Raw genomic sequence first — 26,494 nt, 5'->3', positions numbered from 1 at the left:
CCTTCTTTCGGTCGAAAGTTTAAATTTTTCTTTCAAACGCATGGAAATCGCACAAGAATCCAGGTTTTTAAAAACTCCTACGTCATTCTGCCTGCCGCAGAGTTCTTTGATATCTGCATACAATAGCTGTGGCCAGTTCTATGAACTCTTCACCTGCGTGGGCCAGTCGTTCCGTTTCTAGGAGTTGTATGACTATATTCCAATCCAATATTCCAATGCATTTCTACAAAAATATATGTGTGCGCCTGTGGTTGTTGTTTCACAGTTATATTTACGTCCTTTTTTGCTGTTTTAAATTATTGTGGTTGCTTTTTTTATAATCTAACTGTGTAACCTAATAATTTTTATATGTGGGTTTCATTTCTTAGCACTAAATGTAGGCTGACGAATACCTGCAATTATACAAGAACATTGAGACTATTTAATTTTCTAACGTACCTTCATAATTAATACGTCCATCTCGATCTAAGTCCGCTATAGCTAACAGTTGGTTTAGTTGTTGCTCATTCAGTGGCTCACCAATCATTTCCATGGCGGTCTGTATTTCATCTCTGCTGATAAAACCATTGTCGTAACGATCGAATACGCTGCAAATGAAATATAAAATTACACTTATCAGCTGCTCTAGTAGACAAGAGCTTTGATTTTACTCTCTTCTGTTAACAATTAATGCAATCAAAGCGTGCAAATAAGATAAAAAGTCCCGAACTAAGCAGGAAAGCCGCACCTTTCATTACAATTATCTCGGACCCTTTATGACTCGGGCAAAATAGGGAGAATTTGGATGGGAAATTTGGGCACGATGAATGCATCGTCCGAACTTTGCTCTTCACCGACTAGCCTTCATTTCCTCGTCTGCAAAACTGCAGAAACGATGGAAAAAGTTGAGCTTAAAAAAGACCTGGCGAAAATTACTTGGTTTAGTTGTTTGTGCAGTGATGCCAAACATTTCACAGTGACGGCAGAAAGGTTTTACCCAACAAGAACAAAAATTGATCGATCAAAGTGGTACTCACTTGGTTTGATAATTTAAATATAAAAATATGTGTTTGCTTTACTATATATGTATACATACCGAAATGCGGCAATTAAGTCCTCTGTGACATCGTCAACGCCGTCGGATTTGCTAGTGTTTTTATCTTTCGCTTGTTGTGTTTTTTGTTGCGGCTGCTGTCCATCACGTAACGCTTGTATACGTCCGACCCATTGAAGGAATTCAACTTCATTTATTACGCCATTACCTGAAAATGATACTTGTAAACAAAATACAACGCGTTATGCAATCTTTTTTCTTGCAAACAATTTACGTAAAAAACGTCAAGCAGAATCAGATTGCAAAAATTGAGATAGAAAATCGAAATTCCACTGCTATATTCCTAGCACGATTTTGCACAGGAAGCTTAAAAACAGAATCTGATCGACACAGAAACACTCCAACAATAGGAGAAGCAAAAAAAAAAAAATTAATTGCAGATATGGATCTAAATTTTAGTTTTATGCCAAACTCTGAAGTGCTATGGGAATTAATCATTCGAAAGAAGTTCTAATCAACCAGTAACCCGTGTAAAACTGGGCAAAATGCGTCAGAATTTTTATAATTTTATCGCTTGGTAACTCGAAAAAGAGCATAGTTGGTTACTTTTGAATATTATAAAACCAAAATATCCATATTTTTGGATGACAAGCTCAAACGAATAAATATATGTATATCAAATTTTTGCAAACTCGAAAATCAGCAAAAATATGAAAATTTTTGAACTCCAAAAGAAAGGTGGCCGCGTTACCTGCAATCTCAATTCTACAGATAACTATCCGAATAGTTAACTGTGCTTTGGTTTCTAACTCGATCACCATAAATGTTAAGTCTATTATAGTACAGCTGCGTGATTGAACCTGACGGCATCGCTCTATGTATTCTTAAATCAAGGGTCGTTTACTCCACAGGATAAACGTAAATGTACATAGCTCTTGCAGAATTTCAGGGGCATTATTAAATTAAGCGGTTTATCAAAACTGTTTGAACGAATCGAGTAGTTTTTGTGATTCAAAAATCTATTCCTCCGCATCAACATACGTCTCTAGAAGGAGATGAATTGTAACGAATCTTTTAGAATATGTCTAGTAAAACTTTTGACCGTATTATTCATATGTCATATTGGCAAGAGTAAGTTGCCGTATTCACAGAAGGATGTAAAACTTTTGCGTTAATCATAAGTTATCGATTTTTAAGTTGCAGCCGTTGTGTTTCCCTTAATACTTATTGAAACGCAAAAACTCTAATCTTAGGTTACTTAGAGTTATTTTCAATTCGTTACCCCTGAAGAATTTTTCGCGATGTTACATAATCCCCATATTCACGTTGTAGCCACTTACAACCAGTGCTATTTCTTCTGTACATCAATAACCCTCCGCCGGTGGTTAAGTCAGTCCATATCCTAATGCGCATGGATGATGTTAAACTGTTCTTTTCCCTTACCTCGAAAACGCGCTTTTATCTCCTTTAATTCGACATAACTGATTTTAAAAAATTGGGCACAGGGTGCTCATATAATTTTATCCTCATAAATCTATAAAAATGCAAGAAATTTCAATTCTCTAAAAGAATAATTGTTATCGCTTACCAAACATTTAAATGTTTGCATCATTTTACTGTTTCACTTTTAGCTTGCATCTATGGTGGGTAGGAGTGTCTCGCTATGCTAAAAGAGGTTATATGCGTCCTTTTTTGTTTTTTCATTTCATTTTATTTATTTATTTGTTTATTAAGTAACTATAAAGTCATAAGCCTATTAACTAGTTATATAGATAAATTTCATGTGCTAAAAGAAACTACACCTATATAAGTGAGTATACAAGTTTTACTAGATGGTTGCAAATGTAACCAGCTTGTTCCATAAATCCCGCAATCATCAACTCTTAACAGAAATAAAATATACATTATGAGTTTAGCAGTACTACCAATTTTCCTCTAAGTGTATTCAAATAATCATCGAAGGATTCCAGACTCAGTGATGTCGCATTCCAGTAAAAGATCGTTAGAAAAATGATGAGTTAGAAAAACGCGATATTAACATGAAACATTAACACGATCTAGAGAACTGCATTCGTTCTATTAAAAGCCTTGTGGATCGAGATTGAATGACGTTGCAGAGCTAGATGTGTAACCTAAATTTTAGATAATTAATTAATAGAAAAGAGAATGCTAAGAAAGCATGAAGGAAGGAGCAATAGTGCTGTGGTGGTTATAAACAAAGTGTGTTATACAGTACTCTGAATCCTATCTAAGTTTTACTTTGGACATCCAGAATAGACTTCAATATAAAATTTAATATGCGTCATGAGGAGCAAATGTGCAGTGGTATGCTTAACCAGTACTGATAGGCATAATTTAGATTGCACAGTTTTCGGAGCGTAAGGCAGACAAAAACAGAGACATTGTCAATGTGGGGGCCAAAGTTGACTTTGCGATCAAAGGTTATTGCAAGACTTTGCTTTGAATCTACAAGATAAATAGAATATCCAAATATTTTTAAATTGACGGTAAATAACTCACCAACAAGACAATTGAAGAATATGGCTTAAGTCTTACTAGAGTTAATGGAACGCATATTATTTATCATCCTGGTGTTAACAATTGCTAAAGACACGTTAACATTGTTTTTAAACGAATGTAAATTGTTTGCATTATATCGAAACCAACCAAATCCCCAAGGCCATTTACGAAGAGATTAAGCAATAGGGGGCCAAAGTAAGAATCTTACGGTACAGCTGATCTAGTCTCAGCCAAGGAAAGTTCGAATCACTCACACAAACGAACGGTTTATGATCCGAAATATACGACTGCGTAAGCGTACAAGCACTTCGAGAATAACTGACTCTGTCAAATGTCTTTGTTAGATTCACAACGGCAAGAGCATACCTCATGCCAACATTAATGTTATCCCTAATGGACTCCCTGAAGGAAATTTAAAGTTTCGACGTGCAACGTCCAGCTGAACAGGGCAACATGCGGGATATTACTGTTACTCAAAAATGCGTCAATTTGTTCTTTCATGATATGCTTCGTAACTTCGGAGTGACAGGGTAGGATGCCAATCGGTCGGTGATTATTATGTGAAAAACAGGAGATCTGTTCAGGAATGGATTTGAGCTATTTTCCATTTCTTGAGAAATTTGGTAATTTCTATCTCTAAAATTATTGAAATATGGTGGTTAATTGATTTTGTACAAAAAACTCATTAATAGCGTCTACATCTCCCTCATTATGTTCACCACTACTGCCTCTCGATGTACCTTTACTGCGGATAGATATAACATCTTGCGCAGTATACTAGTTGAAATATATTGAACTAAAATTAACTTTTAAGACAACCCGTGATTTTAATCACGTGCACCGGCAGATTAACAAGTTGAGCCAGAAAGCCTGATATTATAATTTCAAGAAAATCGATGCTGCATTATCTCCAAAGGTTGCTCTTTTTTACTAGCTCTACCTCCATCATTTTCATGGCTGCTCATGAGGTTAATGCGTAAGTTAAACTTCTCCTTGAGTTTGTGGTTCACACATTCTTGATCTTTTCGTCAGCAATATCACAGAACACTTGAAAACTGAAGCTGTTGAGACAGGAATGCCTCCCGCTAATATTTTCAACAATCGGAGAAAGCATCAATTTTCCAATTACCATGCATACTTCTCGTTTGAAATCTTGCTACAATAGGCACAGGAGGCAGTTCGTAAGCAACAGGCATACTCGAATACAGCCAACTAAGGCTCCACAGATCACCGCAACACGAGCAAACAAAATAAGAAAGGTATGCACAGGTGATATGACAGGTTATCAAGCTACTAACCCCCTCCAAGACAAGAGGGAAGAAACTGCAGTTTACACAGAGCGATAAAGTAATTTTTTAAAAAATCAATGAACTTTGAGTGAATCACAATATAAATAAATATAACGCTAGAAAACTCCAGTTCCTTAAAAAAGGTTAAAACAGCGGAGCAAAAATTTCTTATTTGCACATAACAAGGTTGTCAGTCCTTTTCTTTCTATTTCCTTGTTTGTTTATTCATAATTATACAAGAATTCGATAATTTCGTCGTTTCTCTGTTATGGGCTAGATCACTTGTGGCGTAGTTTATATAAAGTTCCTTCGAATGTAACAATTGGAAGAACTTTAGATAGGCTCACCCTTTATTACACTTTATTCAGAAACACTCTATTTTTGATTCGGTGTGAATTTTTCTGTCCCTCTTGCCATCTATCCATTTGCTCCTCTATAAACCCGATGCCTGTCCATGTAATCTTGTGTTCTACAGGTGTCAATTTTTGAGATATTTTGATGGAATTTAGTACACTGACGTGGTTTCAACTAAGTACGAACGTTATTCAAAATGGATTGGATCTGAAAACATTTTCGACCACTCCTCTAATAACGCATTATTTATGGAGAATATGACAATTTTCAAAATTTGTCGACAAAAACCGTTGAGTATTTCGATATTCCAAATTTCTGTGAAAATTTTGCATCGGATTTGGCAATTTTTTAAATACCCTCTCATGTAAGCGTTTTTACGTAAAACCGACTTTTTGTATGGCCAAAAGTTTTAACTTTCAATACTTAATGGTCGAAACGATTGGTCTATAACATTAATTTGATATAGGAATCAACTTTACCGAATGTGAACCAATTAGTTCCTTTTGTTAAGTCCCAGCGCCAATAGGGATTCTCATAATGTGTAAACCCTTATATATCAAAAGGCCGTATTTGTTAACGTTTTGTAATGAAAACAATTCCAATTTGGCATAAAAATGAAGTTGGCCAAATTTGAACTACATGGATCTATTTCAATCGGTATGGAATTTGAATTGATAGGTCTATTTTGCAATAAATATATGAAATGCAAGCAAAAGTATTATTCAAACTACCCTTTTTCCTTTCAATTTGAGACTTTTTCTCTCCTGCAACAAAAAAACTATCATATGTTTATAATTTATCTCCGTTTAGTGTGATATCATCCTGTTTGTGTTGTACGAGGTACGGGACTAACAACGATTCGATAAAAGTTAGGTCTTCTGCCAAAACAAAAAGAGTGTTAACGGAAATGTAATGACGGTTTCTCCAATAATAATGAATTCGGTTACAGAATTACACAGTTTTTAACCGTTTCTATCGTGACTTCGCAACACGTAGAGTGTGAAACGAGAAAAGTTCAGACAGGGTCGGCTTTTAAATATCCGACATCACTTCACTTTATACAGTTATTCATTCATTATATAAAGACATGCTTTTCATGAAATCCCCCATAGTAGAGAGTGCTGGGAGCATTTATACATATTTAATATGAACATATATATAAAAATATATTTTGTTGCCATTACGTACACCCATCACAAAGTCTCTGCTGAATATGACATTTTGGCTTTCATTATATGGGTTCCATGTATTACGTACAGATCAAGCCAATGTTTGCGAGTTTGAGCATATACAGCGCAAAAGTTCGTTCGCAGCCCCTGGTAATGGTGAATTTTAAATCTACTTACTATATTTAATGCTCCAAGGGAAGCCATATGCTTCGCGCCACTGTACGTACTTGCAGACGAGAACCAGGCCTTTACCGATGGAGTATTTACCACACGCGGCTACATCGCAATTGATTCACCGTGCAAATAAGATTGAACAGTGTTTGGGCAAAGGTACAATGGGGAATATAAAAGTATTAAGCGGCTGTTTACATCACTTTAGTTTTGCATTCTACATCGCTTGTTTTATGAAATACATTAAGTTGGTGCGGATCCACCTTATATATACGCATCATTTTGAAAAGGAGGTTATAGGAAAAAGGTTGCAATTTTCGAAACTCCTCGACAAAAATCGCTAAGTAGCAGTCGTTTGCCATTTTAACGTGATGTGAACAATTCGGATCCGATGGAACAATTTTTTAAAAACCCCCGTTCTTGCGAAGATTGATCTAAGGTAACCTCTTATAGATGTAATTTTTTGAGTCCCTTTCGTAGAACGCCTTCCAAATTTTTTAGGTTATATCAAGATAAACAACCAACTCTATGCCAAAAAATCGAATCGTTAATATTTTACGATGAAAAGTGGTCCGTAGTAGCAAATCAGCGTAAAGGTGAACTGCTGAAAATTTGGATCATTTAGATCTATTTTCTAGGCCTCGCCATATCTACAGATTCTTATTAAAAGCAAAGGCAATCCTGCGCGCCCACGGGATTTTCCTCTCAACTACAGTCTCTGAACATACCGTTTCAGCAAAGTTAGATACGGGCAGGCCTTACCTTCGTTAACAGCACCTTATGCGCAGAACTGAAATGACATCCAACATCAACACGCACATTGACTATAGACTTGCACTTCCTTAAGATTCAGACGTTTAGAACCAGCGAACTGAAAATCCTACGCTAAGCACGATAGATGGCCAATAACTTCGATAAAAAGCTTTTTCAAATAATCGTAGGAGATATAGAACAGACAGTATCCATAAATAATATGACAATGAGCTTGATCCAAAAAATTTAAGAGTGGTATGATAGTTACATAATGAGGAGGTCAACCGATATTTCGTAAGTCCGTTTGTAGGTGGCACGAGGAAATAGTTACGCTATGACCGAAATGTAACCGAACAAGCAAGCTTTAGCAAACGTTTATAACCAGCGTGGAGTACTTGAGTCGCCAAGAAGAACAAGCACCCAAAGCTTAAAAAAGCCATATAGTTAGCAACAAATTTAACCGGCCCTCGGAGCCTACGTTTGTGAACACTGTTGCAGAAACCATATCCCCTAGATGGCCATTCTATTACATTTGAAAAGAAGATGCATTTGAACGTATAGAGTTGATATCAAAAGGAAAAGCTCTCTTGACAACCAGATATTTGACTTACTAGATGGGTCCATATAATGCCGATACGTCCAATAGATACCGTTGGAAAAATTTGGGAAGGGCTAATGTGTCATCACCTATCACTGCCAATAACTGGATCGGTAGGCGAAAAGCGAAGCAATCGACCGTAAATGCTTTTCAAGAAGTGGTTTCCATTGTAAGGGCAGCAGCCGGAGATATTCGGTGGGAAGTTGATACAAAGCCAAACTGCTTAATAGTCATGTTGGAAGTCTTTTTTCACTGCGTCCAATTCGAACAACTTTGGGATATCTACGAAGGTAGGATATAGTACGAAAGGGGAATCGCTTGGGGTCAAATGCTACGAAGCAAATATTTACCAGAATCTACGCATCCAGAAAATGAACCGCTTCAGCGATTTCACTGATGGTCTTTAGTATAATGCGTTACTCTACTGACAAAACTTCGTTGTTTAGTTAGGTAGCGACAAAATAAGAAGAATTCCAATTCAATGTGAAAGAATGGATATGGTAAATCAAAAAAGGTGAACAATAACTAATTTGTCCATAAAAACACAAGGTGATGCCAAAAGAGTATTCAAAATTGTTTTCTCCCACACCAGAAAAGATTTAAGGTTTGTCAAACCAGGCCGTACTTAACACAAAAATGGTGTCTAAGTTTCTAAAATTTAGGTGAATTGTCTTTTCACTGTTGGGCGTCATGGAAATTGAACTAATTAATTCAAATAAAAGAGAGTATCTTATAAAAGATAGCACTATCTAGAAGATTAAATATGCACAATATGCGAGTAAGTACGAATAAACCAACATTTTTTCGAGACCATACTTAGTACTGTAGGTATAAAATAGGTAAAAAGGATATGAAAAAGGTAAAAACTATTGCAAAATTAACCCGGTGCTGTACAATCTACGAAACAGGCAAGTAGTAACGCGTAGTCTTAGACCTGATGAACTATTATGATCCGTTTTTCTAAAATCTTGGCCAGATAGTATATCTATCAAATCGTTTATTACATAGTAATATTGCATTTACTTTAACAGAGATTAAATGATTGCTGGAAGCAGACGTTATGTTAACGCGGTTTTAACCGCCGTTGTCTTTGGTTCTGACTGTTGCTGCTAACTCCGTAAGCACAGTGGCAAGACTAAGCCAGATTCAAAGAAACCAACCCAGTTTGCCTTCTGAACGTCGAAAGATTTTCAACAAATGTACAGTCAGCTAGAAAAGAAAACTGATATATTTATGTCCAATTACCGACAGTAAGACAATAAACCTTCTTGTCATCTTCTAAAAAGTTACCATGCCTTTCAGCCATATTATGAAGTTTGATGTTAATGAATTCCAGACGTAAAGCTTGGGACGTTACTTTTTACAAACAAAGCACTGCTTATTAATCGTGTATGAATGAGTAGGCAAAGGGATTCGCGTGAACCTTCAAAATCAAATTTAGAGCAGTAAAGGCCCAACATAGCACAATACGTGAAGAGCTTACCGCAATTTTATTAGCCTATCGATTACGCAATTTAAAAGTTGGCCGCTACGCTAATAAATATTATTAAAAAATGTAAATCACCTTAGACCTACACTGTAGTATGCTTAGTAACATATTGTATGACAATAATTAATATTTCACTTGTACTTATAGTCACATGTGTCCTATTACTATGTATGACAACTTACGGTCTAGTATAACTATGTAAAGTACTCAAACCAACGCCGGAAATTTTAATATTTAAATTGCATATGCTACTGCAAACATACACAAGACATTGAGGGCAAATTGTTAAAGAACCTTGCCTAAATGCCTAAAGAAAGATGACAGGTCATATTTCTCTCATCCAGTATAAAAGTAGAGAAACGTCTAATAATTGTGTTGCATCTAAAGAATTTAGGAACGTTTTTGAAAAGGTTTGTAGGCGGATAATAACATATTAAGATATCACGTTTTCAAATGTGGAAATCTTCTCTCTATCGTTATCCATCTATCTATCTATCCCATTTTCTCTCGTCTATCATCTAAAATTATTCTTTTTTAATATTTTCAGGAATTTATGTTTCAACTAAACGTACGCGCACAGGCCCATGACGCAAAAGACAATTGTGCGGTCCTATTAAATTCAATAGGAATCTTTGCTTGCAAAACACAAAATTCATTTAGGTTCATTATTTTAAGTAAGGACACTTTCATTCATGCAATAAAGTCTAATAAAACAAAAGAGTTTATTTAAATTTTTAAAGATTGCGGCATTTCATAATTAAATGTCGTGTTTCCGTCCTACAGAATGTCAAAGTCTGCGGAGGATCTCTTCTCCCTCTGAAGAATCTTCCGACAAACTTTACGTATAGGCATAAAGCTCATGAAGGTCTTATCTCCAAAGATTTCCTCCATGTATGAACTTTTTTATACCCATCACCGAATATTCATTTTGCCAAAACGTTTGCATCGCCCAAAAGCAAGCATCAGAGACCCCACAAAGTATATATATTCTTGATCAGCATCAATTCTAAATCAATTTAAGCATGTCCGTCTGTGTGTCCACCAATCTAACCGTCTATCCGTCCATCCGTCTAACCGTCTGTCCTTCAATATAATGTCTGTTGTAAACATTCTCCTTGCCGCAAAAAGGAAGCTATTGACTTCAAGTTTGGCAGAAACTTTGTAAGTTCTTTCACGCATGTTTCATACGGTATTGAAAATGGGCTAAATCGAAGGACACGCTCACAGCACCACTTAAACTGAGAAAGCCTCTGGTTTTCAAAAGGAATAAAAGATTGTTTTTTTGCTCATTACTCATGAGCTGTAGCAAATAAATGTACAAAAATTTGAGCGCATATTCTGTTTGCGATACTGTATCATTTATTTACAAAAATGGAAAGAATTTATCACGCCTACCCAATACTATAGTGTATCAAAATTTAATTACTTTTTCAATACCTTTATAACGCGCAGAAACAAGCTTCAAAAATCTCTTTAACTATATAAATTCAGTTTCAAATTTCGAATACACTTAAACATGTCCCTCTATTCGTCCGTCCATCTGTGCGTTTGCGCAATTTTGTGGTATTCGTGGCAAACATTCTCCCGTTAACGAAAATGAAGATATCGTCTACAAATTTGCAAAAGAATTTGGAATTGAGCTAAACTTTTCAAAGGACACGCCTGCAACGCCAACATGCGTATACGACAAATACTTTAATTTTGAAAATAGTGAAAATCAACTGCGGCCACTCCATATTATAGAGCATGATAATTTTTTTCTTATCCCTCTTTTGTCTTTTTTTGGGGTAAACGGTGATGAGTGTAAAAGATTCGTTACTGACCGAATTTAATTTTCTTATTTGTTTTCCTTAAAACGGCTTGCGCACTCAGGTAGATAACGAGAAGTATTATTGAGTTAAATGGAAGGTACACATTTTGACAATCGTACGGGCTAATCAAATTCAACAGTGCAGATAGATGGTTTGAAGGTTTCTAGGCAGATTTCTGAACACACTTTCAAATCTACCCGCGTAGTTTTTGGCCTTAAATGAAAACAAATTTGTATATTTTCTTTGCAGAATTTACATAAATCTAACATAGATAATTATAAAAGTAGAGGAAAAGGAAAACAAAGAGTGAGCCCAAGCCCTGTTCTAAGAAACATCATACACGTAAACAATTTTTGTTTGCGGTTTTCGCGACTTAAACACCCTGTTTTATAACAGAATCGAAATTGGAAAATTTTATTGTGACCAAATTTCATTCAAATCTGCAAAAGCTATGACGATAAAACGGGCTATTTTCTCTTGAGACTCTTAACAACGTTAGAATACGGCACTGTAAATAAAAAATTAATAAAAGTAAAAAGTATGTATGTGCGATAAATGGCTGGTATTTCGGTATACATCGAGTCCGAGAATATGGGTTTTCAAATATACTTGCGCCATTCTCTTTCTCGCTGATCATTTTTGGTAATTAAGCAATTAATACTTAACTTTACAAGCACCAATGATGATAAGTTTACCAAGTAATATATAAGCCAGGTTAGTTGACTTTATTACCAGATTAAACTATATTATATTAAAAACTGGTATAGATTTTCTTACCCGAATGACTAGCTTCTCGTATGAGATGATATATGATGTCATCTTTTATCTTTATGCCCAAATTTTTAAGCATGAATTGTAGTTCACTTGCTGTTATACAACCATCGCGATTTCTATCTAGTAAATCAAATGCAGTGCGCAAATCTGTAAGAAACAAAATGTGCTTTACATTTACAACGTTGAAATCTGAACCCATGCATACTGCGAGCGTTATTGTTATGATGTAAACTAAACTAAATATTGCACATATAGCTTGCTTTGCAGCTGTGCAGCAAGATCGTGTGATTTTGAAAACTGAATTTACGTGGTAGTTTTGTATACATAACCATTTACTAAGCGCAAAATTACTGAAAGCGAAAATATCCTTAAAAACTGAGATTTTTCCCGCAAAGGAGAGGTAAGTCAGGCATAGTTGGTATTATAGGATTTATAATTAATTGAAGCAATAATTAAAATTATAAAATCATTTACGAAAATATCATTAGAGATACTGTATTAAATTATTACGGTTCTTCTTGTAAATGAATACGATATTTTTAGGAGATCATCTATGAATATTTTTATTCTTATCGATGGTTTGACTATACTCTCACGGTTATTCTAAGCTATAATAATATTTTCATGAATGGAAATTAATTAGTTCACCATATACCGAACTATTAATGGCGATTTGCAGAGCTGACCGTTGGAACCTTGATTAAACTCTCATCGACTTTCATAACGCTTCGTAAAGGTAATTAAGGTTTATGAATTTTTTCACGCCAACAGATTTCAAAAACACAGGATTTTAAAGAGATTTAAATCAAACCGCTTCATCTTCCAATTAAGTTCTAATGATTTTCAAATATATCAATGCCACGAAAGTGCTAGCGAATGTGCTTGTGTGAATATGTGTGGCTTTTATGTGAATATATAAAATACGATTCTTCCTTCTACGGTAGGTTCGAAACGCGACCAACTAGTTAAATTCGGCTTTATGTCTTGTTTATACCTGATACTTTAAAAGAAATTATTTAGACTACAATCATCCACCATAGTTTTCTTCTCCAGTACATGTGTATAATAAGTAGAAACGTGAAGAAATGAAGAACAATGTTTTGGACGATGCGAGAAACAAAGGTTTTAGAAGTTGACGTGTTTATGTTTTGCGGGGAATATACAATAAATATATACTAACTAAGTCCGACTGAAACTTAGGTGCCGCGAACTTTTTCTCCCATTGAAAAGCCTTGAATCATTGAGAAGGCCAGTTTGGATACGTCACGCTTATTTAACATATTTAACTTGGGTTTGCTTCTCTTACAAGTAAAGCGTGGAGTTGCTTAAAATGACGATGCAGATAAAAGTGCAACAGGTTCTAAATGTGTATCTTCGTTAGAAATAGGCAGACTTCTCATTTCTGATTTGTAATAGTATGGCTCAAAAGATAAATTTTACTAGTTAAAAGGTTTGTGGTAGACAGTACACGATCACTACGTAAATTAACCATGATATGCTGGCTTTAAATGAAAACATCGAATGCATTTCGAAAATATGCTAATACAAAGTTGACCTTCCAAGTCTCCCGCCAACACGAATAAGACTGCTTGAATTAATAAGGCGTTAAGGGTTTAATTCCCTCTGCGAATTAATAGATTTGCATCCATTTTCAAATCAAATGGCGCAAAAAGACTAACTACGGCCTTCATAACGCAGATGTCAAAATCACGGGATTGTAAATATGCCCAAAAATGGAATTCATATGGCTAATAAGACAGCATCGTGTGCGTTGTTACTACATTTGCAGCAGGCTAAATCCAAGGAAATGAAATTAACAGCTTTGGGGTGCTGAATAATCCTCGTTTTCTTGGATAAATCAGCTTCCTCCTTGTTTGCTAACCCTAAATACTTTTTTAAGTTCGTTAATTCCAAAAGAAAAATCTCCATAAACCCGTCGTTTGTGTCTTTTAATGGCTCCGAGTCCTCGGATGATTTTGAATCCTCAAATCTCTTTGCGGAATACTTCTGACAGAACTTTTCAACTGCCAATTTTGATTTATCGGAAAATTATCCATATTCGATTTCTAATTCGGTTTCAATTCCTAACTTTGTTATATCGGAAAATGACGTTTTTGAAGGATTGAACTCTCTGAAATATAATTGCTCGCCTGGACCCGATGGCATCCCCTCATGTGTACTTATATCTTGTGCTGGCGAGCTTTGTGATGTTATCTCAAAGATTTTTAATAAGTCTTTGAATTTAGGTGTTTTCCCTTTGTGTTGGAAGACTTCTTTCCTTATTCCTATTCACAAAAGTGGTAGTAGGCAACTTGTAGAGAACTACAGAGGCATCGCCAAGTTGAGTGTCTTACCTAAACTGTTCGAGCGAATTGTGGCTCAGCATATAGCCTTTTTCATGAAATTGTATATTTCTCCTTTCCAGCATGGTTTTCGAAAGGGAAGATCTACGATGACCAATCTGTTGGAGTTTACTTCTCATGTTTTCAAGGCTTTTTCTAGTGGTTCTCGCACTGATGTCATTTACACTGACTTTAGCAAGGCGTTTGATATGGTTAATCATAGACTTCTTAGATTTAAAATCCAGACCTCTGGCTTTCCTCTCTTCTTAGTTGAATGGTTAAGCTCTTATCTGTATGATAGATCATTCAGGGTTTTGTTTAACCTCATTACCTCGGATGAATTTCCCGTGACGTCTGGCGTACCTCAAGGTAGCCACTTGTGTCCTATTTTATTTAATCTTTACATCAATGATTTGCCCTCCGTGATTAAATTCAGTAAGATTTTAATGTATGCTGATGATGTGAAACTGTTTACTTCTTTTTCCGTAGAATCTCAATCACATCATCTTCAAAGTGATTTGAACAATTTGGTTGCATGGTGCTCCCTCAATCTTCTGAAGCTAAATCTAAATAAATGTAAGAAGCTTTCTTTCTTAAGAAGGAAGTCGTTTAGTACCCAATACTTCATTGATTCGCACAGGTTGGAAGACGTCGATTCGTTCATTGATTTAGGCGTTCTATTCGATTATAGGTTACGTTTCAATTTGCATATTGAGTCCTCGTTAAGCAAAGCTAGGTCCGCTCTTGGTTTTATAAAGAGGTGGTCCAAAGAGCTTGATGATCCTTATATTACTAAAAGGCTTTACACGTGTTTGGTTAGACCTATTCTTGAGTATGCCTCTGTTGTGTGGTCTCCTTCATATAGATGCTACGTTGGTTCAATTGAATCTATACAAAAGCAATTCTTGCTGTTTGCACTTAGGAATTTGGGTTGGGACCCGATTTCCCCTCTTCCACCCTATGAAAATAGGTTGCTTCTGTTATCCTTACCGTCACTCGAGAAACGTAGATTTGTTCTTGGGGTTTCCTTCCTAATCAAATTAATAAATGGTGCAATTGATTCGCCCGCATTACTTCGTGAGATTTGCTTTAATGTCCCTAACCGCTTCTCTAGGTACTTTATGTTGATAAAGCTTAGTCAATGCAAATATAACTTTGAACTGTTTAACCCGCTCAGAGTTGTTTGCAAGAACCTAAATGATGTCTATCATCTATTCTCATTAACGGACTCTTTAAAGTCCATTAAAGCAATATTGCTCAACAAGCGCGATTTACTTCGTCGTACTTAAACTGATTTAACCTTAGATTTTGTCATTATGAGTCGAAAATTAATTTGTTGTTAACAATTATCGGTTGCCAAGCTTATGTTTGCGGTGGCTTAGGGGTTCACTTGCAATTTGGTCCTGTATCGGTTGTGGGCGTGGCTCTATGCTAATTGTGTACATGCTTTTTTTTTTCCTCCTTATTTGTTTTATTGTACTTATACTAAGTTTTATTATTAAATAATTTTAAGATTTACTTTAGAGTCAATTGAACTCGACTGCCATTTTGTTTTAGTTGAGTTTCTTGTATAAGTGGAATAAATAAATAAATAAATAAATAAATAAATAAATAATGAATTTTTAGAAATTATTCACAACCTAGCGAAATGCCGTGTAAAACGGCTTTTTCATTTGAACACCATTTTCGAATTATAAAACCACCCTTTCGAAGTCAGTTTACGAATTTACACCTCATTTTGACTGCTCAAAAAAATTACGAACAGAGATCAAATCATTAATGTAAAAATTTTGCTTATAAACTTAAAACTTAAGGGAAAGATATTTACTTCGCCGAACGAAATCTGTGGCAAAGCACGAATTGCTAAAAAGGCTGCTGGCTTTATTTTGTATCCAACGCTATTCAACTTGGGTACTTTCTTTTATGAATGCGTATTGATTCTTCAATGAGTATATTGTACGGCCAGAGTAAAATATGTCACAAAGTGAAAACTCTGCAGTTTTTGTTGAACATTCAAACCGATTCTCAATTCTCCTGATGCGCAATCTTCTTTATGCATGCAGTAGTGAGCTAGTTGATAAGTGCTAAGTGATGCAATTAAGAAAGTATTGATCATCAAAATGTAGATATTATGTCATGCAAACTGCGTCTTAATAAATAATCGCACAAAAAAGAAAAAAACTGCAGCGAATAGAAACCAAACAAGGACTATTAATCAAGCAAATACTAGGGTTGAGAAAGACATAATGCGAAAATTTGCCAATTCAGCCACGTCTGTGATAAAATACGTCACATTGCCCAGTTTGTTAGTCAAAGTCAAAAGGTAAAAGAACTTTAAATTTTGTGACTAGCGCGTCAAATTATGATTATTCAATTTTTAGTATTGTAGATAAATATCACTGAGGTATATCACGAAAGAAGTTGCCGTTGTAGTGTCGGATACAAGTCTTCATTCCTCAGGATCTTTGTAACATGTAGTAGAGGAAAAAAATGAGACCGGCAAAGAACGATGAGGAAGGCAGACGATTGATAGATTAGATGCAGAAAAATTTCACGAGAATTATTTCCAATAATTTTTAAAGTTTTTAGAAAAGGAAAAAAAAATTTTAATTTAAAGATATGAAATAAGTGCATGCAATTTTGTATACATTTTCATTTTGGTCGAAAAAGCTATGGTAAGTGAAGTGAAAAGTTACAGAAAACTCAAAATGGTTATGGTTGAGATTATATTTGAAGAGCGAAAAGAAAAGAAAGATGGCTGATGTGAAAAAGAAATGAGCGAGATCGAGAAAAATAAAATTATCGAAAAAAATATTGAAGTCGCTTTTTGACCTTTCCGATAGTCGGGCAGACATGTAGGATCAACAGACATCGCATTGTTATTACTTCCACCTAGAATTAGTCATGTAAACGAAGCTGATTTACAAAAAGGTTATACATTCATATATGATCAATTTAAAAGTCAATGCAGCCAAGTATTTTGTGATGAATTGGGAATTTATAACGGTACCATAATTACATTAACATAACAAACGAGAATATTACGATTATTCGATCGTGACCGAACCGTTAATACCCATCATCATGGTCGTAAAAGAAAAGAAAGGAACTAAATTTTTATACTCTCTAATATTGGGTGGACGCGAATGATTTTTCCTATTTTCAGAAGAAAAGTCAAAGTTTATGAGTAACAAACGAAAACCACGAAAAGCAAAGGTGTTTACAATTTTCGTTACAGAAATGTGCAGGCGTTGTCGGCATGTTCTTTAAGTAGTTCAGATCATTTTCAAGACCTTTTGCAAGTTTGTAGGCGATATCCTCATTTTACAAATGGGAGAATTTGTACGGGGGGTACAACACGAACGGTCGAACATCTGAGATGCATTACCTTTTATATGCTTTATGAGGTTTTTAAAGTTTGCATCTGTGCATTGTAAAGGTTTAAGAAAAAAAAATAAACTGATACACTATAATATTGGGCAGGCATAGTCAATTTTTGGCGTCTTTGTACAGTCAGTACAGCATCGCCCACAGAATCTATGTTCAAGTTTTCGTAGATTTATCTGCTGCAGCTTATGAGTGACGAACAAAAAACCATATTTTCTTTTAAACAGGGATGTTCTCAGTTTACTCTGTAGGCGTGTCTTTCCGACCGATTTATCGCATTATCAACGCCAACCTGCGTATAAGAACTTTCAATGCTTTTGCTAAATTTGAAGTCGATAGCTTCATTTTTGCAGCCAGAAGAATGTTTACAACAGACTTTACGCACACAGACATGCTTAAATTGAAGCAGAATTTGATAATGATCTTTGTGTAATGTTTGAAGCTTTCTTCTGGGCTTTGTAAACGTTTGCACAAAATGAATATACTCCCCATCCTTCGGTGATGGGTATAATGAAAAAAAAGCTATATGGCTGCATCAAATTGGTTGTTCTAGAACTACTAGATAACCTGAATTGAGATATACCCTTTGTACCAGTTTTGAAAGGAAATGTAGGCATACCTATAAAGTCACCATCAATAAAAATTTGGTGGATTTCAAATATCCACCGCAACGTATTCATGAAATATTCGCGTACTTGTGAAGAGAAACAATTTTTACTGAACTTCGTTCATTCAACGTATACAATTAGCTTTAATTAGATGGTCGATTTCATTAGCTTTGCGTTTGGCGCACGTGTGTAGGCACACACCTACCAGTTGATGTTAAAACGACAGCTGCGTGCTATTTCCGATTTTATTGTTTATCAGAATAATGTAACAATTAGCGGCAAGGATTTGAAGCAATACGTGAAATCATTAAAACCGGTTTTACAAGAGTTGTAGACCCGCGGTCTCAAACTGAATAAAATAAAGTGCTAATTCTTTCAATCTAAAGAATCATGTCTAGGATTTATCATGCAATGGATTAAAAAACCTTAATGATCGTATTTCAAACAAATGCAACTATTTCAAAGTTTATACCATAATTAAGATGTGTTGAGCTGGGGTTGCTTAATTCTCTTTTTGCCTAATTAGCTCATGGCAGGTCACAAAAGATAATAACGAAAAAATTAATTAAAAGGAAGAATAAAGTAATATCGCTATTCTTTTTGTCTGTCCGTAAATCGTCTGCTTTACATCATTGTCCGTTTTTTGACCTTTATCTGTTCTATTTCCACTAGTTAATATGTATATATCACTTTGTCCGTTAAGTCATTATCAGGTTGCTGTCACTATCACGAAACCACTCTACCTGTCTGTTTAATAATGTCACATAGTCTTCGTCTTCTTCCCAGATGAATATTTACAGCCTTGATGAATTTTCATATCACACTACCTATAACGCGTTTATTTTGTTCATCAGTGCAAGGGTTTTCATCGCACTCTTCGCCACTATCTGGTTGTCATTATGATTCCATCCAACGTTGCATGATCCGAAAACAAAAAACCATCCCTTTAATAATTTTGACTGTGGCATAATTTTGTCAACCCCTCGGTAGGTTTTATTAGTTTTATTAACGCACTATTTTTATTTTCTTTATTTATTTATGTATTTAAATGCACTAATACAGCCAATAGAAGATAAACTAATCAGAGTAAATACAATTGTAATGGATTAAACCGAGTAAGGAAACACTCATATCTCCACAGAGTGCGGTAAGCCAAGTAAAATGCAATGACCATCGTTCCTGCAATACTCTAATTTATACTAGATGACAGCATTTAATTTAAGAATATAAACAACACCGATTATTAATTAAAAATAAAATATTTGCACTAAATTTAGACCAACAAGGAAAGTAAATCTCACCACTTAGGTAGCAAGAGTTGGATGTTAAATCAATTATATAATAAAAATGAACTATTCATTCCTTATCAGTACGTGAGAAAGGATAATGGGACAAATCTACATAATAACATTAGTACGTATATTGGAAACAATGAAATTTTTTTGAACACAACATCTCCAAAATTACAACCTGTATGTACTTTAATTTACCACTTCTATAGACCTTGAACTAAGCTACAACCTGCTGTCGCTTGCTGGGTTGCTGTTAGTTTTGTTTCGATCCTGTTACTTTGCTATTGTCATTGTGCTGCGTTACGTTTTGATCTAACTTATTGAATTTTTGCTATATAGTGATAAAACGTTGCAAAGTTGCTTTGAGTGTACTCCTATTTGCTCCGGTATCTCTAATCTCTTTCAACGGGAACGAAGCTACTAGGCTAGGATTCCCGACACTTCCTATATGTGATTCCGGTAGTGTTAGGACGTCATGAATATACCTGCCTCTTGTCGACGCTTTGTTGACCATAATCCCAGAAAAATATTACTGTCGGGTTTTCACGCCGTTGTGCATTATGTGACGCGTGTGCAGATCGACAGCATTATTCTGCGGGTTTGGCTCATAGCATTGAGATCACATCCCTGCATCTAGTTCAACCATTCGCGTCTCAATTCGACGGACTAACGAACCGCATCATCTAGTCGTACGTTTGAAGTTTTGTCAACCGTCCGACGCAGTTCGTTTTTCGCGGTATCACATCGGTTCTCTTGACCCGTGAAGAATATAGTCATAGATCGTATTTTCCAGAATTCTCTAACCCATTCTCGCCATTAACACGAGTAGGTCTACAGCAGGACATTCCGACGATTCAACCACTAGCCAAGCAAGTTATAATGGGTTGCTCGAACGAAAAAAGTACTTCATTTTCAGACCACTTAATGATGGGGCACCGATCTCTTGCAAGCGCACGATGCTCCATCTCAACTATCCGGAAGAATGGACACAGGTTCCGCTTTTGAGATCGACTATTGACTAGACACGGAATTTCTGCAGTCGCGTATGCTAATAAACTATTCCGAAAGAATAGAATGTTGCAGAATACGTTGAAACTCATACGTGCTTAGCTGCTGCTGAAAATCAAACAAGGACTGCTGTGGTTTCTGTGCCGTTTTCATAACTACCGTCAATCTCACTCCCAATGTGATGGTGTGAGTAGAGAGATTACGAGTTTTCTAGTTAGAGCATCCGAATTTAATGTAATATTTCTAGTAAATAGTTTAATATTATTGTGAAATGACACCTAGCTGGGTTTAGAACAATGCCTATGAGTGTTTGTCTTTTTCTTTACATGACATTGTATTTGACTCTCAGTGACACCAGTATAACGTAATGGTCAGAGACTACTTTTGTAAATAGATGCTTGAATGTGTATCTACTTGCTTACGAAACGAATGTTTGCATGAGACGACTCATTCATTGAATTCAGTGATCCTCTCTCTAAAATACTAAAAGAAAGAGAGGATATTAAGTCCTCTATTATAGTTTAAAAGAGTCAGTCGCATATATCTTCTTGAACGAGTCGGACATAAAAAAAATTCTTCTGTCAAGTTTTGAACAAATATAAATAAAAACGGTAAAAGTAATTATATCAAAATCTGTGGACGCAAATGCGGACAAGTTTTATCATCAATTGGAAACTGTGGAAAACAAAATCGAATACGAACAGAAACATTATATGTATGTATTTATGTGGTTGGTAGCTTGGCAACAACAATTCACTGTTATATTAATTTAGTAATATCAAGGCATGTATGTGGGCGTATGCTGATATACACACTAAAGTAAACATTCGACAATAATATGACACTTTTGTAAATGTAAATTTACTTGCGTATAAAGTTAGTAAAGAATAGTTAACTTGCTTCAAATCAAAAAAAGTTAATCCCAAATAGAATACCTAACAAAGAAAGACAAATTTTTAAAGGGCATTTTGCGATGGTATCACTTTTACTTTCCTTCCTTTACTTCTTTGTGTTATGTTTGTACTTTTTCAGAAGTAGAAACCATCAGAACAATACACTTTTTCTACGTTTAAAAAAAACAAACTTCACATGCGCAACCAAACTCAAAAAATCAATACGAATTTTAGATTTCTTATTTAGTGATTTATATATGCAAAATTCAGCTACTGCATAGATTCGGCTGCATTAAACAACAATTAATATCTAGAGCTTGTACCGTATTATTGATCGAGTTTTGATCGCACTCTATATAAAATTTGCAATTGCAATTTGCAAGAAATTGATTCCATTCTGCATATGGTTGCAATTCTATGAAGAATTGATCCAATTTTGAACACTGTTAATATTCGTTTTCGTTTATTTCACATATCTAACCGTCGCTTTCGCTGCTATGAGTCAACGTGAATAAAAAAGCGAATACGACAAAGCTTTACAAATTTATTGGTGGCCGTCCAAATCCGGAGAAGAAAAGAGAAGTGTATAAAAATTGTAAAGCTTTAATATAATGTTGTAACAAAAAATACTTTTATTACTCATCTATTGGATCTTCAAAAATACATTGGAAGAAAAGTTAAAAACAAAATTACAGACGGAAATCTACAATGCCATCATCAGGAATATGATGATTCTATTAACCCTCAATTAATTCCACCTTTATATCCAACAAATGTTGACAAAATCAAGATCCAAACGAAGTTTTCCGCTCTAATCTGCAATTGTGGACAAATTCTCATTATAAAGCACATTTTCTGTGATTGCCTTAACTTTTCCTTGGCTGGAAGTATTCCATTTGGAGCGACTAATCCTGTGGATATTCTAAAATCAGCTGTAGAGGAGAATATAAATACAATATATTACTGTGTTAGAACTACTAGGCACAATATCTAATATAGTGTTATAATAGTGCTCAATATATATTTCTTTTAGTCTAAAAATTTATTTCATTAAAATATAATAATAGTAATAATGACAATAATAATAATAATAATATTCATCTAGACAAAATCAGACATTTTTGTGTAACGGGCCCCATCTTAAGTGTCACTTTCATGTTAATATAATCAAACGGTCAGAGATCGGAGATTGTAACGGATAATCACATCTAACATAGTCAATCTAGTCAGTTCAACTGAATCTACGTACCATCTGTAAGAGGGGGACGACACAACCGAGGCATACTCAAGTAATGGTCAGTTCATTGTAACCCCTCTTAAAGAAACAAAGCGCGGACCTAGCTTTACCTAAAGAGAGCTCAATGTGCAAATTAAAACGTAATTTTTGGGCGGATAGAACCTTTAAATGTATGAACGAATCAACGTTTTCCACCTTATATGAATCAATAAAATGCTCACTGCTGAACGACTTTCTTCTTAAGAAAGAAAGCTTCTTGCATTTTTTTAGATTTAATTTCATAAATTTTAACGTGCACCATGTAATTAAATTAATAAAGTCAATCTGAAACTGATACGATGACGATTCCAAGGAGAACAAAGAAAACAGTTTAACATCGTCAGCATTCATTAGGATATGATTGGATTTAATCGCGGAAGAGACATCCATAATGTTTAAACTAAATAATGGGGGTCCTAAGCAGTCCCCTTAAACAGACCCCGGAATGGTCTATTACGGAGATAAGAGCTAATTCATTTCATTACGTAAAAAGGAAAACCAGAGGCATGGAGTTTGAAGATCAGTAAGTTGCGGATAATTAAGTCAAATGCTTTGCTAAAATCACTATATACAACATCCGTTCGAGAGCCACTAGAAAAACTCTTGAAAACATGATAAGTAAATCCTAAAAGATTCGTGACAGTGGCTCTTCCTTTCCGAAAGGCATGTTGGAATAGCGAAATATAAAATTTAATAACAAAATCTGGATGCTGAGTAACAATTCGATCAAACAATTTAGATAACACACTCAACTTGGCGATGCCTCTATCGTTCTCAACGTCTCTATTTGCACATTTGTGAATTTAAATAAGAAAACTATTCTTTGTGGTCTCTTATATCACCCGGTTAGCTGGTTTTTTTAAAAGCAAATCAACTTACGCTAGTCTTCTTGAGTTCTGTAGTCACATTTTCAACCATTTAGGTGCCTTTTTATATTGGAAAAATTTCAGTGACGTGCAGAAGATGGCAGTCAATTTTCTAGTGATATCCGAAATATGATCAAAAATAATATGTAGCGGTAACAAGTTTGCATATATATATAATGAATGCCATAACATCCACGACGATATATTATATTGTATATATATATACAATTTTTGTACTAATTATTATTAATACATTAAAGTTATATAACATTAAGTAAAACTGGCTTTAAAACTTGATTGCTATAACATCCGTGTCATTTTGCATCACAATCAAAAAGAATGCTGTAGCATCCGCTTATGCGAACGTATTAACATTTGAAATTCACTAGAGCTATTTCTAACATTAGGGTGAACGTTTTGGTACTTACGTATTAACGCTACCGCAGCAAAAAACTATTATTAAAAAATTAATAATAATGTTAATATTTTAATAATAATATTTTTGCCGCGGTGGCGTTAATACGTAAGTACCAACATTTTATAGACTACTTACGATATGTAAGCCCAGGTGCTTCTTTGTTCGTCCATCGTTACAAACATTTTATTCCCACAAACTTTTTGTAAAATTATCCGTAGGTCAATACGTAGATATGCATTTATATAGAATCGGTGTGGTGATTAACAACAGCTTTTACATGTAAACAAGGATTCGAATAACGTGATAAAGCTTCAAGAAAGCTTTAAGTATCACAATGAACAAAAAATTTTGGATAAAATCTGCTAAGCGATTAAAACTTCTATGAAACCGAATTTGCGGTTAAAATGAGAAAAGGAATTAATGTCAACGACAAGGAAAAGTGTTCGCCTGTGCCAAATGCTCCCATAGCGTTTGTGTGTTTTATTACGCCCATTTACTCATTCAATCTTCAAAAACAGTTTGCTTTAACACTTTTCAAAAAATGCAGATACATTCTTCAGAGATCTCTTCCGTGTCCGTGCAGTTCATATATTCATATCTATTTATTTTATATTGTCGTACCCTTGGCACAAACTACAATAAACTCGGGACGCTTGCCATATACTATTTCACTATTTTATGATCCGCTCAACAGTGCACCGGCTGCCTGTATATAATTGAAACATATGCAGCAACGCTATATCAAAGTATATTGTTGGACGAAACTTACTTTTCGCTTATTTTTGTCATAAACCTTGAATACAAGATTACATGGACAAATATCAAAGAAGCTTAGTTTGTTCTATGAGTCTATCTGAAATTCTACTGGGTATTAAATATAATAACACTGACAAAAATACATTCGCGCATCTTGAAACACAATGAACCACAGGTGATGTGGAGTATAAAATTTACAACCGTACGTAAAATTGCAATAGAAGGGAAGGAAACAGAAATAAAACGTAAATGTGTATACAAATTGAAAAAAAAATTAATAGATATGGAAAGGACCTTTTTTTTAGATATCACCAGATAGTTAGTACTTAAAGTGGTTTTAGATCATAAAAATAAATTTACTTCCTTGGAAAGTTTTTGTTTCAAGTATAGGTTGAAATGAAAATTAAATTTTTTAGGTAATAATTTAAAAAAAAAAGGTTTACTTTTTTATTTATTATTATTATTTGCAAGTATTTGCGCGCGTGTCCGTTCTTAACCCGAAAGATACTGTTATGAAATTCACTTTTATAAGGTACAGTCTGTATCACTGGATCGCAGATATTTTATGCAAGAGAAATACACTTCAAAGTTCTTTTATTTACAATTACATTTCTTTAAGAAAAAACGGCAACTCTGTTCAAGCGCTGCGGTCATATTTTTCTCTTTGTGAAAAAATTTTTGAAATTTATTCTTCTATTTAATTTTTTTATTGCGTTATACGTTTTTAAAAGTTTTCAAACTTATTATAATCGATTGAACCTTCTGTGTGTTTATTGCGAAAAGTGTTCTTCGCGGATACCGTACGTGTTTTCCTTTAAATAGATTAAAAAAAAAAAAAATTAAAAACATCTGACATTTTATTCAGCAGTTTCCCAAACCTTTTCAAGTGAGTGGTTATTTCACAAATAATAAACAATACACAACAATAAGGCATAATGGCCCCGGGGCCGCCAGATAAAAACTCGAATAGATTTCATCTATTAAGTGTTACATCCCCTCAAAGAAAAAAAAGTAAAAATTCCGATTTTCCGGTGTTGCCAATTAGTGACATTACTCCTGTTGATAAAAAATATATTGTTATTTCTTCAACCGATGCTAGAATAACAATTTCCCAAATTAGCCCCTTTGCTATAAAAAAAGCTCTAGATAGCATTACAACATACATCGACTCCATCTCGATTCTACGCGATGGGAATTTACTGGTCCTCGCTGGGAACCCGCGCGCAACCGAAAAGCTCATAAAGGCCAAATCTTTAGCTAATCTATGTGCTGTTTCAGCTAAACTACATGAGAAACTTAACTCGGTTCGAGGCGTAATTTATACCCCTTGCTTAAAGCATGTGCTGGAAGATGAAATTGTCCGCATAATGGGCAATCAAGGAGTGACTGAAGTATATAAATTCACCAAACTGAATGATGACGGAAAAACACGCTCTCCTACAGGAAGGATTATTTTAACTTTTGATCGCTATCAATTACCGCGAACAGTTGATGTGGCGTGGTATAAATGTAAAGTAGAATTATACATCCCAAATCCTATGAGGTGTAAAAATTGCCAACGCCTGGGTCATACGGCAAAAAGATGCACTAGTGCTGCATCTTGTGCTAACTGTGGTCACCCTCCACATGCTGAAAGCTGTACCCGTAGTTTCTGCATAAATTGCAATGATCAACACTCAGCGTTAGA

At 34.9% G+C, this 26,494-nt stretch overlaps 1 protein-coding gene across 2 annotated transcripts in view; it reads right to left on the bottom strand.

Annotated features, from left to right (window-relative positions):
• Nucleotides 1-254: 254 nt before the first annotated feature.
• LOC119643694 (calcium-binding protein E63-1) overlaps nucleotides 255-26,494 on the bottom strand; it is a 34,435-nt gene continuing 8,195 nt past the window's right edge. The window contains exons 3-6 of one of the 2 annotated variants that reach the window (XM_038043098.1): nucleotides 11,965-12,108; nucleotides 1,076-1,253; nucleotides 454-587; nucleotides 255-392 (exon numbers count right to left, since the gene is read on the bottom strand). In XM_038043098.1, coding sequence (XP_037899026.1) covers nucleotides 358-392; nucleotides 454-587; nucleotides 1,076-1,253; nucleotides 11,965-12,108 — 491 coding nt within the window. In that variant the 3' untranslated portion in view covers nucleotides 255-357. The other variant, XM_038043099.1, reaches the window with a different exon arrangement.

The sequence above is a fragment of the Glossina fuscipes genome, unplaced genomic scaffold (genome assembly GCF_014805625.2).
Source record: "Glossina fuscipes isolate IAEA_lab_2018 unplaced genomic scaffold, Yale_Gfus_2 61535, whole genome shotgun sequence".
Lineage (NCBI taxonomy): Eukaryota > Metazoa > Arthropoda > Insecta > Diptera > Glossinidae > Glossina > Glossina fuscipes.
The sequence above is the reverse complement of the archived record's forward strand: the minus strand, read 5'-3'. Positions and strand labels throughout refer to the sequence as shown.